The sequence below is a fragment of the Daktulosphaira vitifoliae genome, unplaced genomic scaffold, assembly GCF_025091365.1.
Source record: "Daktulosphaira vitifoliae isolate Bord-2020 unplaced genomic scaffold, ASM2509136v1 Scaffold_2, whole genome shotgun sequence".
In the NCBI taxonomy this organism is placed as follows: domain Eukaryota; kingdom Metazoa; phylum Arthropoda; class Insecta; order Hemiptera; family Phylloxeridae; genus Daktulosphaira; species Daktulosphaira vitifoliae.
Window position 1 is genome coordinate 10,038,536 of NW_026099573.1, and position 15,447 is coordinate 10,053,982.

The 15,447-nt window shown below is 24.7% G+C and overlaps 1 protein-coding gene across 1 annotated transcript; it reads right to left on the minus strand.

Annotated features, from left to right (window-relative positions):
- Positions 1–7,340: 7,340 nt before the first annotated feature.
- Positions 7,341–13,313, minus strand: LOC126897329 (CDK5 and ABL1 enzyme substrate 2). Its single transcript, XM_050670853.1, has 11 exons — positions 12,855–13,313; positions 12,041–12,174; positions 11,671–11,836; positions 11,474–11,603; positions 11,142–11,248; positions 10,698–10,804; positions 10,230–10,342; positions 9,732–9,838; positions 8,097–8,301; positions 7,762–8,034; positions 7,341–7,700 (listed from the first exon to the last, which is right to left on the minus strand). Exons 1-10 carry the CDS (start codon positions 13,208–13,210, stop codon positions 7,894–7,896), a joined length of 1,566 nt encoding a protein of 521 aa, XP_050526810.1. The 5' UTR covers positions 13,211–13,313; the 3' UTR covers positions 7,341–7,700; positions 7,762–7,893.
- Between the last annotated feature and the right edge of the window lie 2,134 nt (positions 13,314–15,447).

Consider the following 15,447-nt stretch of genomic DNA (forward strand, 5'->3'; position numbering starts at 1 on the left):
AATTTCAATTTACTGTTATTTCTACTAAATATCTTTCATCAGTGAAGTTAATTCAGTAGTGTCAAATTTAAATTGAAGAACAGAGTGACAATTTTAAGTGGTTGTATATATAACTATCAAATAATAATTTATCTTTTAAGCAATAGAATAGTAAATATAAAAAAAGGCGTCTATAATATAATTTTAATTTGTTCCGACGATTTACCTTCTATGTGCAAATGGTTGCCGTAGTTAAAAAACTTGCAATTTTGAGTTAAAAATCGCTAATTTTCGACATTTTCTCAATTTTTTTTACTTAAAACTGCCATAACTTTTTCAAAAATGAACAAATCAATATAATTTTTTTTTTTATAGATGCTTGATGTCATTACTTATCATTTGGTATATTTTTTTTTGTAAATCTGACACTTAACCTGCCCACAGGGGGGGATTTAAAATGACAAATTTTTCACAAAAAATTTACTTTTTCAACTTGATTTTTGACAATGTTCCGGAAGGTCTGACATTTTTATATATTTCTTAAATTAAAGCTAATGTAATGTACTTTGTTATGAAAAAAAAAAAATGTCGGACTTTATTTTATCTTCACGGTGAAAATGGCTACCGAATGCTATTATTGTGTGAAAATTCTCGATTTTATTTTTTACATTTTTAACTTTATAATGCTATGACATATTGAAAAGTGTATGGATGAACATTATTTTTTTATGAGAAATAATATTTTTTAATAATCCCTTTTTCATTCGACATACTTTATCTTAATTAGGATATTAATAATGAACTAGCAGATTATGTAGCTTTTGGAGTAATACACCAATTTTTTAAAATTAAACACTATCTAAAGATTTGCATCGAAGCGTTTTTTTTTTATAGTGATTTTAATCACTGTCAGATATCATTATACTTGATCCAACTATGCCACGTCATCTCTGTGCCTCAACCCCCTTGTGCTGGGTTTTTATAAATACTTAATGTTTACTTCTTATGTTTGATATACTTTTTTGTTTTTAATTAGACCATTTTATTTTATACAGGGGGGTTTAAAGCTTATTAATACGAGTAAAAAGTAGAAATTTTTCAACTAAACTTTTGAAAATGTACCGGAAATACTTCGAGTTTGAATCATATGTTAAAATAAAGCTTATTTTATGTACTATAAGTTCAAAAAAAAATTTTTTCCCGACGACATTTTTTCTAATAGCTAATGTGAAAATGGCTATCATGGTTAAAAAACATGCTATTTGTTTGTTCAAATGTTATTTATTTTTTTGTTTACTTTAAAATACTTTATAAGGGTTTGCCATAGTAATGTGACCGCCAATTTTATAAAATTTACATGAATCTAATATACAATAAATATAAATTTAAACTTATTTTGATTATTTGCCTATTTAAAGTTAAGAAAAAAAGCTGCTTTGAATTTTTGAACTAGTTTTAAATGTCATTTTTACCTACAATTTCATGTAATGCACGATGGCTGCGTCGAATACATTGCAGTTTTTTATGTTCGGTATTCGAGATTTCAAACTCCACCCCTTGAAAGAATTTTTTGTATTTTTTTCTTATTTATTTTTTAGGTGGAAATAAAATTCAAAATCGTTTGATTTTTCATCTCATTTAGATTGTATAACTTTAATGAATATCAAGGACACCATCACTGTAGTCTACCCTTATGAGGAGAAAATTCTAATTCGCATTAAAATATTTTACTATATGGTTTTTTTGTGTTTGTCATTTATTTTCCCAGCTCTCACTTGACCAACTTTTTTAAACATTACGTCAAATGATCATAGAAAGTGTCTAGTTAAAAATATTACCCTCCTCGATTTTGAAATAATTCACCAATTTCTTAAAATTAAACACTATCTACAGATTTGTATCGATGAGTTTCTTATGATAGTAATTACTGTGAGATATTATCTATACTTGTCCTAATTATGCCACGTCCACATTGTACCACGACCCCATTGCCCTACAGTTTTTTTCTTCAAATTTATTAAAAGAAATGTCAAAAATTTCAGTTATACGAATAGTAAGCAGTTTGCTAAAAACATCTGATAGTGACGTAAAAATTAATTTTATCTCTATTTTAGTCGAATATTAGTAGATAACTCATCAAATATTTATTATTATTATTTGATGAATTTTATAAAATTAATATAAAATATGAAAAAATGAGATATTATAAAAAAAATACTTTTGGGTGGTCAATTAAAACCTATCGAATTTCACTGTCCTATTAAATAAATGTTATCTTATTTTTATACTCACGATGGAAATATAAAAAAAAACAGTAATAAAGTATAATGTATAACTTATTTTATGCTAATTTTTCTTAAAATTTAACGATATAAAATAAAAAATTATTTAGATCACTATAAATTTATAATTTAAAATTAAAACTCTCAAATATAAATCTATATTAACTATACCGAATCCTCATAATGTTATCTGTACTAGGTTTTTCGATTATAATACTATAAATAGCTACATCTTCTATATAATTTTCATAAATGCACTATTTTTCTTCGCATAGATTATGTGAAATTGACTTGGGCGATTTGAAAAATCTCAATAATAGTTCTAGGAACTCGAGTAAACTATTCAAGCTTAAGTTATCGCCTAATACTAAACCAATTACAAAATAAACTTGTGTAATAACGAGAATTCGGTAGAAATACTGACACATTTTTCAATGCAGTTTATTTCATCTATTAAATGTAGTAAACAAGCATCATTACGTAACTCTTTAATATCATTTGTTTTAATTAATTCTGATAAAAAGATATTTGTTAGTTTAGAGTTTTTTCAGCAAGGTAAAAGATATAGTAAACAACAGACGTAAACTCAAAGCCTGTAAGTGATTGAAGTGGATTGTTTATTTCTATATCATCAATATATAAAAAATATGAGAAAACTAACTTTTTTTCATACTAACTTATCTTTTTTCCCCATAACTATTATTGTACAAAATTAGAAAGAGCATCATAGTGTGCTCTATTTTTCATATTTTTTAAGTTGTCACCATGTTTTTATGCGTTTAAATGCATAAGAACACTTTAACAAATGCTAACTGTAATTCGATGTACCCCAAGATTAACAGTACACAACTAATTATTTATAGTAAATTGTTGTGTAATAGAGAATAGTTTTCTTTCAGCAATCAGCCAGTGTATTAAACGATATCAGTGTTGTAATGCAAAAAAGGATTTTTTAATTACTGATTCAAGATTATTGAATTTACAAAGTGTAATGTGATCTTGAATTTAATTACACTACTAAGTGCTATATTTATATTCCTATAAGCTGTACTTCAATTATTTAAACAACATGCTTAAGAATAGCTTAAACAAAACTTATTGATAAGAATCGTAAATATATTAATGAATCTTATGAATAAGTTTTATACAATTTTTAACAGTTGTATTAAAAATGACCCTAAAACTTCATAGTAATCGAGTACGTAAATATAATTGAAAATAAAATAACCTACCAGAAACAAACTCCTCGTGACGGTTCTTCATACAATGTAAATATTAAACAATTGAATAAATGATTTCATATTAAAACATAATAATTTATTTACAATATGTATCATATTAAATTTGATCAGTAAAGTTATAAATAGCTTAACAAAAAATATTCGAATATTAATTTATAATTATTTTTAAAGGTTATGTTCGTCGCCTTTTATTATTTTATTGTGTCTAAGCTTAACATGTTATGACGATTAAACGTCAACATGTCATTCTATTGCCGGCGTGTCCTATGGGTTCACTTCAATTAAAATCTTTCTAGAATCAATTTGCAGTCATTAATGTAACAATAATAATAATTTAATACAGTCATAATCACTACGATACATAAAACACTCAAGGGGAGGCGCAAGTGAAGTGATACAGGAAATCACAAAGCCCATAATACGTTTCACGTACTGCCACTTAATATATGTGTGTATATATATATATAAATTATTGCAATATTAATACAGTGTTTATGTAAATGGCGAATTGATATTATGCAAATGGCACGCCAAAGTTAATGGAGTTAAACGTAAGTTTGACGCATTGACAAGCCAAATGTAACGCACAGCCGAGCATTAACTACAACCGCTATTACTACCGTCATATACTTACCACAAACCGGAAAGGGGCGTTGGGACGAGGGGGAAGGCAGTCGGATCATAAGAGTTGGTTGACAAACATTTTAATGTGCCGGGGAGAGAGGGTGAATATTATTCACATAATATTATTCACNTTGACAAACATTTTAATGTGCCGGGGAGAGAGGCTGAATAACTTAAACGAGCGGTGCGCCGCAGAAAAATAAGTCTCGGCGTTTATCATATTGTTGTTGTTATTATCGTAAGTATCATATACGTTATATTATTGAATATTAGCACAAGAATAGGACGGAAATAGCAATTTCACTGAAGCTACTCTGTACTACGTTAGAGCCATGAGACAAAACTACATTATTGATTATCAACTCTATTCCCACAATTTTTTTTTACTTCCGGCATTTGTCACGACTAACCTCTTTTATTCGTCGTTCTTTAATGTTTTTCATTTCGTTTTTATACAATTGTTCTTCTTAAACATTCAATTACTTCTGGAATAACAACGCAGGACGACAAATAACAACACATTTTTTTATTGTTTACAATTTTCATATCAACTCCCTAACGAATTTTGACGCCGATTCTGAATCTGGTTTCACATTCTTTCTATCTCGTCTAATTTTTGAGATAATCCCTAATTAAAATGTATTCATAATTGCACAGCAAAATCTTTCCCGTCAATTTTTACTGATTTTTGGGATCTTTTGACTTAAAGTGTTATTTTTCAACAAAAAAATAAAAGCTCAACTTTAAAGTTTAATTTCTTTTTTTATTTGATCAAAAGTGTTTTTTTTTTTTTTAATCATTAGTTTTATAAAATGATATATATATATAATGTATGTATATAATATATGTAACGTATAAACAATGATTGCGTAATAAACTCATCCCACTTTTAACCCTGTTTAATGTTCAAATATGTAATTTATTTCATGAAAAATTTAATACTACATTTTTAAGAATTAATAATTTTTTATACAAATTTATTATTTTGAAAGAAAATATTTTTACTCATAATATTAAGTTGTGGTTGTCTTTTAAGAAAACTAAAGAAATCATCCAGACAAAAGATATTTATATCACAAGGATGTAGTGGTTGTAGTGCTTTAAATTTTAAAAGAGAAACATCAAATTATACGCGAGGTGGAGCTGTGCATACTCTAAAAATCACACAAATAAAATTATTTTGTTAAAGGGAACTCTTTTTAACCACAATTAGAGGTAGGGGACTAAGCATTTAACTCGTTAACTCCTTACTAAGAAAACATTTATTCATTATTATCAGAAATATTGTACATAAATTTTAATTTTATATTTAAGTAATAATAATTGAGCTATTATTTTTTGTAAATCTTTATAACGCTTTATTGTTTTAATATATTATCTAAAAATTATTTTGTAAATTTAATTAAAAAACTTTAATTACTTGTCAAAAATGTAATTAAATTAAATAATTTTGTTACTGTATAGTTATTTTTTTTAGAATAACAAGAAATTTCAATTACTTTATTACCCTAGTCTGAAGTTCTATAATATTCGCAAGAAATATAAATGATTTTGGATAGCGAAATAATGAAACAGAGCCGGATTTACTTTTATACATAGAAATCTCATACATTTTGAGAATTTTTTAAGTTTACCGCATAAAATTATGGATTAACATAATTTTTAGCTTCGATGTGAAGCTGAGAATTTTTATGTTTATTTAGCAATAAATTATAAATGTTATGTAAATAGGTAAAAAAATTTTTTTTTTGTTTTAGAAGAAATATAGTAGTTAACAATAAATCAATTAGTGTGTTTTTTCGGAGAAATTTTTATGCTGATTATATTTTATTACTCAGAGGGAAAACAATTTTTTTTCATTACGGATCATTTTTAAATTTTGCCACCTAAAGTATTACTTAAACACGCATCAGCGTAATTCTCCCACTGTGTGGGGTAACAAAATCCCAAATAACAGATAAGGGTTATATTAAAATATATTAAAAAAGACATGCCTTTTTTGCTGTTACTCAAGAGTAAATAATCGTACATATCCGATTCTTGTATTTCGTCATTGCCACTCAGCTGGACATTGTTGTAGTTCGCACAAAAAAATTCATAGAGAGTACAGGTTTTATTTTTTGATTATACTTCCAAACAAAAATTTATTTATTTTATTTATTAAGGTTTAGATTATATGTGTTTATTTAGAGAAGCGAAATGCTTTGTATAAATACGCAACTTATTTCTTCATCACAAAAACGTGTAATATGCAAAAAAAAAGATTATTAATTTATGCAGTATACTATGATTTATTCAAAATCGCTCGATTTTGTCATATGTAATTATTCAAATAATTTATTTAAAGGGTAAAAACGTTATATTTTGTAACTACTTTCAACTTTGAGTAGAACAAGTTCAATTACATATTGATTTAAGTAGTTTGTAGTAGGGGAGAAGGCTTACGCCCCCATACTTCCTGACAGTTTTTAGAAAGGGTCCAGAGGAGCATGTGTTCCCCATTGATCCTACTGTTATAAAAATGTTTTTTGCATTTTTATTTTTGCTCATTATCAGTTCAAATTAAGTGAAACAATTTTCATGGTAACTTTTCAATTATTTTTTGTGCCCTATTCAATTATTATTTCTAAATACATTTCTTTCGTCCTAAAAACTGGATGTAAAATATATAAAAAAAATAGTAACTTATAATTTTACATTAATTTTTATTTTACTTTTGACGTATTTAAAAGTTTCAAAATAATCCTCCAAGAAAAAAATTTGTATTACTGGGATAAACTTACAATGTGTAAAATAAATATATGCTTTTACTTTTATTAAATTTTATGTACTTAGAATGTACTATAACTTAATATGTTTAAAGGAATGAACTTTTTTATGTTTAGTTTTAAAAATTAAGCTAATAAATATTAAATAATAATTAAAAATTTATTTTTATTGAAATCCAGTATATTTCAAAGATATGTCATTTAAAAAATTATTATCAAAGTTAATAATCGTCATTAAATATGAAAATATAATTCAATTATGAGGTGATATAATTTATTATTTATTAATTTAACAAAAAATTTAATAGAATAACAAATTCACACTATTTCTATGGCTATTTTCCAAAAGTTTATATATCCCTATTAACATTTCAGGAGAGTAAAAACAAATTAAAACTTTTTGTGGTGTCTTAATTTCTATTTTTGAAGTACATAAACAAACTATCTTAATAAAATTGACTTAGTTTATTGGAAAATGACATAACATTTACCTTTATATAAATTATAAAAAAATCTCAAAAATTAATTTGTGACACATTAGCTTCTGAATACGAGTCACAAAATGATATCTGTAAATTTATATTTTTCAATTTTTGTTTAATGAAAAAGAAACTGCTATAATATCAATTTTGCTAAATATGTTCACATTTAATTGATAATTTTAAATGTTTATATTTTACAATAAAAGCAACAAATAGTTTTAACTTTAAAACTTATTCATATGAATACTTCTCACAATTTATTTTCAACTTGCATCAAAGTCCAAATTACTAAAATCCACACGACTACAATATAAATCTTGAAACCTAGAATTATTATTAAATTAATACATTAAATTCTTTCTTCATAATAAGTTTTATGATTAACCTGGTAACTATTTTCATTGTAATTAAATATTTTACTAAGAACATTTCATTGTTGAATTCATAATAAAGTGTTCTTTTTTATACTCTCAACTATTTCACTGAGATGAAATACTTCTGGAATTATATGTTGATGTCAAGATTCTGATAAAAGCCTTTGATAATGAGGCATTATTTCATGAATAGGTATATGTAAGCCAAACTCAAGAGCCACTAAAACCCCAAATTCAGAGACCATAAGATCTTTTCTATTCAAACGAAATACTATTTCTGTTCTCTAAATTTAAAATAATAATTAAGTTTTTTGAATATTTAATTTAAAGAATATTTATTTGTTACCTCAATTAAATTAGTTAAGAGTTCTCCTTTCATATCATTCAATTTTGCTGACAATATTATACAAGCTCCGGCACAAAGCTTTCGATTTTCTTTGTTGATTAATTTTTTTACAAGTAAACGTTCAAAGAATACATAAGCTTGAGCAATGGTCAATAAATCAGAAGATGCGTCTGGTTTAGTGATTTTCCGCATTTCTCGTTTAATACTAAAACATGAAAGTTTAAAGTTAAATTAAAAATTTTAAGGATTTTTAATAACTCTTAAACTAATATAATAAACTAAACACTATATAATTTTTTTTTTGCTGAATTCCACTGATTCTACACCAACAATATACACTAAAAAAGTGATTAAAACTGTAAACACACAAAGATAAGAATTCTAAGATAATATTATTTAAGATTTTTTGATAAAATGTGTTTAAGACATTTTTTTTTTTTTTTTGAAAATTGGATATTTTACTTTGATATATTAGCTCATGAAAAAAGAGTTTTTTTGTAGCTCTTTTAACAAAACCCCTGTAGATATATTTGACGCATGAATGTGTAAGCCATGTTGATATAAATTATCAGTATCTATTTAAGATTTTATTTAAAGAGTATTTTAAAACTGATACCACCTATTCTATTGTTATTTTACAAATATTTTTATTAAATCAGTAAATAAATGATTATGAAATAAATAATAATTATTTATACTAACAAATAATAAAATATATGAAAATAAAAAAAAATATTTAAAACATTTTTTTTGATTTTAACTATTAGTCACAGTGATCAATTCTTATTATATAACAAATAGTATGTTAGCAATTACAAATATTATAATAATTGTTATGAAACTCAATGTTTATAATTTACCTAACAATGTTCATGTGTATCATATTTTAGCTGTTAATAATTAAAAAGTAATTATTTTGGTTAAAATATTGTTTTAAATTAGCATTGAATTTAGTAAAGCGGAAACCTCTATGGCATTAGGCACACTATAGAGTATATAGCAGTATTACAACAGTACTAAGCTTTGCTGTGTAAGACCTTTCTTAGGTTTCTGTGAAAATAGCTTGGATATATAACAAGAAAGAATAACATTATGAAAATCAGGGATCCAATTAAGGAAAATATGAAAAAATAAAATTAAAAACAACGAGGCCTTATAAAAGATTGTTGGATTGTTTTTAAAAATTTTAATAATAGAAATACACATTTAATGATGAACAATGGTAGTAGTAAGACACTCTATAATGAATAATAAACTAGCAAAAACTTGAAAGAAAAGCCAACAAGCAGAATCCAGTAGTCATTTTATTGTTGATGACTAAACATGGAAAAATTAGAATTATCTTGTGAAAGCAGGGTCTAATTAGAGAAAAATTGTATGAACAAGAGTGAAAACAGCAAAGCTCCATAGAACTAAGTACATTACACTACAATAAAAAAAGATTTTTATCATAAAATTTGCTTTGGGTTGCACACAACGGATTATAAGATCAGAGTGCATGGGCAGTGACTTTGTTCACCTTCCTAATAAATAAAACTAAACTAAACTTTTTAAGCTTTGAAACAAGCAACTTTTTTAATCTGGACCTAGTTAAAATCGTTTTTAGTTTAAATATTTTTTTATTGGTTTATTTACCTTCTCAATTTACTTAAAGTCAATTCAATGTGTGGAAATTTGTCTTGGAATTTGTCATTTAATTCTTTTTTAAGATCAGCAGGTCTCACGTAATCTATAATGGATGTCTAAAAATTAAAAACTAAAATATATTAACTAAATTGAATACAATAAAAATTAATTTAAATTCCTGATATTTTTACCAAAATATTATTTATGTCAATCATCTAATAAAATTATTAAATGAAAATGAAACTTAATTACTTGTCATTTTTAGCTAGATTATTATAATTAGTATAAAAATGAAAGGTATTTACTTTTTAAATTAAAACTTAAATATACTATTAAAATTTGTAAATAATTTAAAGACTATTTTTTATGATACACAATATATTATAACATTAAAATGCAGTTATATGAAATACTTCATTCTATATAATTAATTATAAATTGTATTTAAAAACCAGTAATGTAAATTTTAAATTAAAAAAAACTTATTATCATGATCTTAAAATTCACCATATATGATATAAATGTCAAAAGAGTCCTATGTTTTCCAGCAAAAAATTCTGGATCATCTAGCATATTTGGGGAGTATACTGTAGTGCTATTTTCATCTTGTTCAGGAATACCTAAAATTTTTTTTATAAGATGCTATTAATATAGTAATTATATAGATATTGGTTTTATAAACACAAAAGTTAATTATATTTTTACTAAAAATTAATACTAAGAAAAATTATTGATTATGACAAAACAAAACAACAGTTTTAGTAATTTTTAATCGTAGTTATTTGAAAAACTCAAAAAAAAAATTATAACCAGAGTATATAAGAAAGATATTATAGGTATGTATTAACGTTCACAGGTAGAAGTAAATAAAAAATATTATCATTCAAAGTAATCTTAATTTTTAGTCTTTACACACAATACCATAAACAAATATCTCAATAATCTCAATAAAAAGATAATAATATCTAATTGTACTTTTTGATAAGTCCATTTTTGGAGGTGATGAAGTAGCAACTGAGGTACACATTTTATAAGAACCACTGTTGATTAAAATATTTTCAGAAATATCAGCAGAAATGCATCTGAAATTTTAAAACAAGAGTTAATTAATTAACTTTTTAACATTAATTCATGATTTCTTAATAAAATAATTTATTAAAATCATACAAGAAATTTTATTTCATAAATATTATTTAAATAATAAATAAAGTTTTATAATAATGCTATCATAGTCAAGCAGACATATTGTAATTAGTTAAAAATATTGTTACATTAATGAAAAAGTTATACATTTAATTAAAAATAATAAATGTTGAATTCAATACATGCCAACTTTTTTAAAATTGTATATTGTTATATTTACTATAAGTTGATTATATAGTAATATATTTAGTTAATATTAGCAGAATTTTTACTAACCTGCTTAAACTGTGTGGTTTTAGTTGAACCGAATCTATAATTTCTTCAATTGGACTTTTAGTTTCTACATTACGAGATGGCTGTAGTAAATGACTATAGGATACTTCCTACAAAATTATTTAAACATTAAAAAAATAAATAAAATTAAAAAAAAATCGTATAAAATACTTGTTTGGAAAATGTTTGTTAAGGTAAATATGACATTTATCTTTACTTACATATATTAAAGGAACTAAAGAAAGGTTTCAAATTACTTTACTTTTAACTTTAAATGTAAAAATATGTTGTGCTGAATTCAATGATCAAAAAACATTACTAAATTTATAGTGTACCTGTCCGTCTTTTCCTTTCTCTAATCCAAAAAGGTCAAATGCATCTACTATATCATTAACAGCTGATAATGGTCTAGTTCCTGATGTTTGTCTTCTACGAGGGGGTTCTTTTTTTTGATCACAACGTTCACTTTATTTTAAAACAAATTTTATGTGATACTGATAAACTATTATTAAAATGTTCATAATTAACAAACCTTTTAAATGGTATCAGTGAATATATAAGAACAGGGGTTTTTTGTGGTGTCACCAATACTAATCGTTCATTTTTAAATTTATGTGTTGCTGTTGGACGAACAACTCTAATATCCATAGTTTTAGTTGGTTCATTTTCTTGAAAAGATGAACTTGGTTTGAACAAGCCTAAAACATAATATCTAATATACATCAAAACAATTTGAACATTATTATTCTTATGATGTATTTCTAAAATAGTAGCACAGGCTTTTAAGCTTGCAATTTGTTTATACAATAAAGGAACAATAAAGGGATATAATTGTCACCAAAATAAATTATAAAAAAAGAAGATATATAAAATGATAACAAAATTTTTAAATACAATCATACCGAGGCTTTCAGAACTGCTGTAGTTTTTACTATTCTTATTATCTGAAATTAATGGATTTGGCAATAAACGTTTACGACAATAAGCTGCCAGTCTTTTATGTTCCATCGTATTATCACTCCCAGTAGTGTTAATTCTGAAATAAATTATTTTTTGCACAAGGTAATTTTATTAATTCTAGTCACTCGTTATTTCTTGAAATAATAATTAAGTTCAGACAATTATTTTTGGAATTCTTTAGTTTCATTTATTTCCTGATTTACCAGTTATTAGTAACTATTTTTATTCATACCGTATAAAGGTGTTAGCTTTATATGGTAGTTTACAAATTTAACTAGTTTATAAAAAAAAAAATTATTTAATTAAGAAAATGAATGATCAATAAGAACTTTTGGTCTAATACTTTTAAAATATTAGCATTTTAAAATATAGACTGAAGGTTATTATTTTTATCATTAGTTATTTCTCAGTCGCTCTCCTTCTTCCATATAAGTGAAAAATGTTGAATATCTTCTGAAGTACTGGTCCAAAATTTGTTATCAACCATTATTTTTTTAATTAGATTATTTTCTATTTTCTAAGCTAATTAAATATGTTATTGTTATAAAAAATAAGCACTTTTATATGATATAAGAGATAAATTAAAAACGTAACTAATAACTGATAAATCAAGAAATATATGAACCTAAAAATTACGAAAAATAATTTTCTTAACAAAATTATTATTTAAAGAAAAATTGGTGAGCTTTTGTTAAAAGAATCAATCTGTATAAATGATTATATAGTAAATTTCAATGTAATCTTGTAACATAATACCTGTCACGAAATGGTGGATTTCTTGTGAATCTATCATGTTCCAACTCAAAATTATCATGCTTGTCATTTAATCCAGCTTTCAAAGGTGTAGAGGTTAAAGAACGAGTTTTTGTTAATTTAACAGTCGGATTAAATTCAATTTCAAAACCATCAATTATTATATCATTTTCACTAATTGTATCATCATCATTTGTGTCATTGTCAAGATATGAAGAATATTGCTTTGAAATGTAAAAATTATCTTTCATAAAAAGTGATTTATTAGTGTCTTTATGAGTGCCATCGAGAGATATATTAGAAAGAAATGACAAAGCTGCTATACGACGTCGTGAATTATCACCAGTAATGGAATGCATTTTAGATTTCTATAATAGTCTAAATTTTGTTTATTAATTACTTGAAAATTATTTCATACAATACAAAAGTCAAGATAAAATGTTTAAGAACAAAACCGATTACGTTCATCACAACATTCTAAAACCATAATTAAAATAGCTAATTATCAATAAAACAAATTAAATGTATAATAAAACTCTTAATAACATGATCAAAAAAGTTTGTTTTTTAAACAAATTAAAGACAGTTCATCGGAATTTAATTTTAATTCTAAAAGCGTATTATTAAACAGAAATTAAAAATTTTTATTTGAATTGTTTCAAACTCTATACAAATTAATTTAAGATGTACATATTATTTTATTACCTTATCTAAAACGGACATGATAACATCATTAACTGATAACGAGTTACGTTGATCGCGGTCGTTGATTTTCATAATTAACATTTATCATTGAAATCTTTAACGATAGTGGACACTTTTCTCATATTACCAAAATTTTCTAAATACCATTCGTTCTAATTAATACTTCGTATCATTGAATCTCGTTAACCTGGCGAAAAATGGGACTATTATAGTGTCGGACTAATAACGATAGATTATTTTATTTTAAGCTATATTTAAAATATTTACAACTAATATATGTACTCGATGGGTTGGAACACAAAAAAGGTATGTGAATTAAAAATTTTTAGGAGCTTTAGATTTAGTGACTCTATAATGGTTAATGTTAATTTAACATTATTTTTTTACTAAAAATAGCGTATTTAACATAAACTATTAGCGAACAAAAAAGCGGTCAGTTTTCAGTGCCCAAATTCGTCTTCAAAAACGACTAATTATATAAAAGCCATTGAACTTATCGATAGTCCCGAAACGTTTATATATTAATTTAATTATTTCCTACTTGATTTCCTTAAGTTACTTTTGTATATTGGATTTTAAATGCCTAGTTTTTATTGTAGAATGAACATTCCCTATTATGTACCATTCCATCACCAATGCTTCTGTGTAATAATTTTGATCTCATAGATTTTTTTTTATTGTTCACTTAATAATTTTACGTTAACATATTTTTAAAATCAATCGTGATTTCATTACGAATTAATTCATGAGAATTCATTGTGATATTAGTAACCTTAAATATTTTAATATATTTCTGAATATGTATCTTTAATTATATTTGTATTTAGTTTTTAACATCATGTTATAGTTTTTATGTAAATAAATAATTTTATTGTATGCTGACTCTGATAAAAATGAGCATTTTTTATAACACCCCGAATAAAATTTTTATCTTACATACTTACACACATTTTGATATTCTACATATTTAAAAATAAATAAATATCTCGTCTTTTTGTACAAATGTACTTGTAAAGTGTAAAGATATATTAATAATTACTAATTTCATGTCGGGCATTTTGTTTTATCGATTTGCAGTTATAGAAGATGACGTAATAAATAAGATAAATTACAAATTTTAATGTCACCATTTCGTCATTTGGGCCTGACAGTTAGGTTGATTTTTTTTACTTCTAAGTTAGTATCAAACTTAAGTACCTAAATTGTTAATAATTTTTGTTATATTGTTTGTAAGCGCAAATTGAAAGGGCTTAACCCATTCAATTTTCAATTTATCTATTCCGAAATTTAAGAAAAACTACACAGGATTGTATTTAAAAAAAAATTTGTGAGGGGGAAATTAGACATAGTCCCTTTCAAAAATGTAATTAAAATTGCACCAATGCTGTTCTCTTGGTCAAAATACGTCATAATAATAGTAGAAAAAATGGAAATTTTTACAAATATTAATATGCTCTAGAAATTTCATTAGAGTACAGAGATTTTATTATCAATTTTTTTCTTATAACATACACCATAAAATAGTTATTTTCAATTTTTTTTTATATAAAAAAATTTAAATAAATTTTTTTTATCATACTGTCCAGCGATAAGTTAAAATAAGTCGACCTAGAGTTTCCATGGTTAAGAAATCTCCTCTAGGGAGAGGCCGATATGGCCCTTAGTGGATTGAAAAGGCGTATTATAGTATAATAGTACTATACTCTAAAAAGATTTAAAAAAAAAAATAACAAAAAATTTTCAGACACATCAAAATGTATAGGATAGGTCAGAAAAAGCTGGAACACTCAGTATACATATTCATAATATCCCATCGTTTCCTGACATCTTCAATAACATTTGATATTTTGCGTTACTCTTTTTTTTACAGTTTTGGGTTACGTTAAAAGCA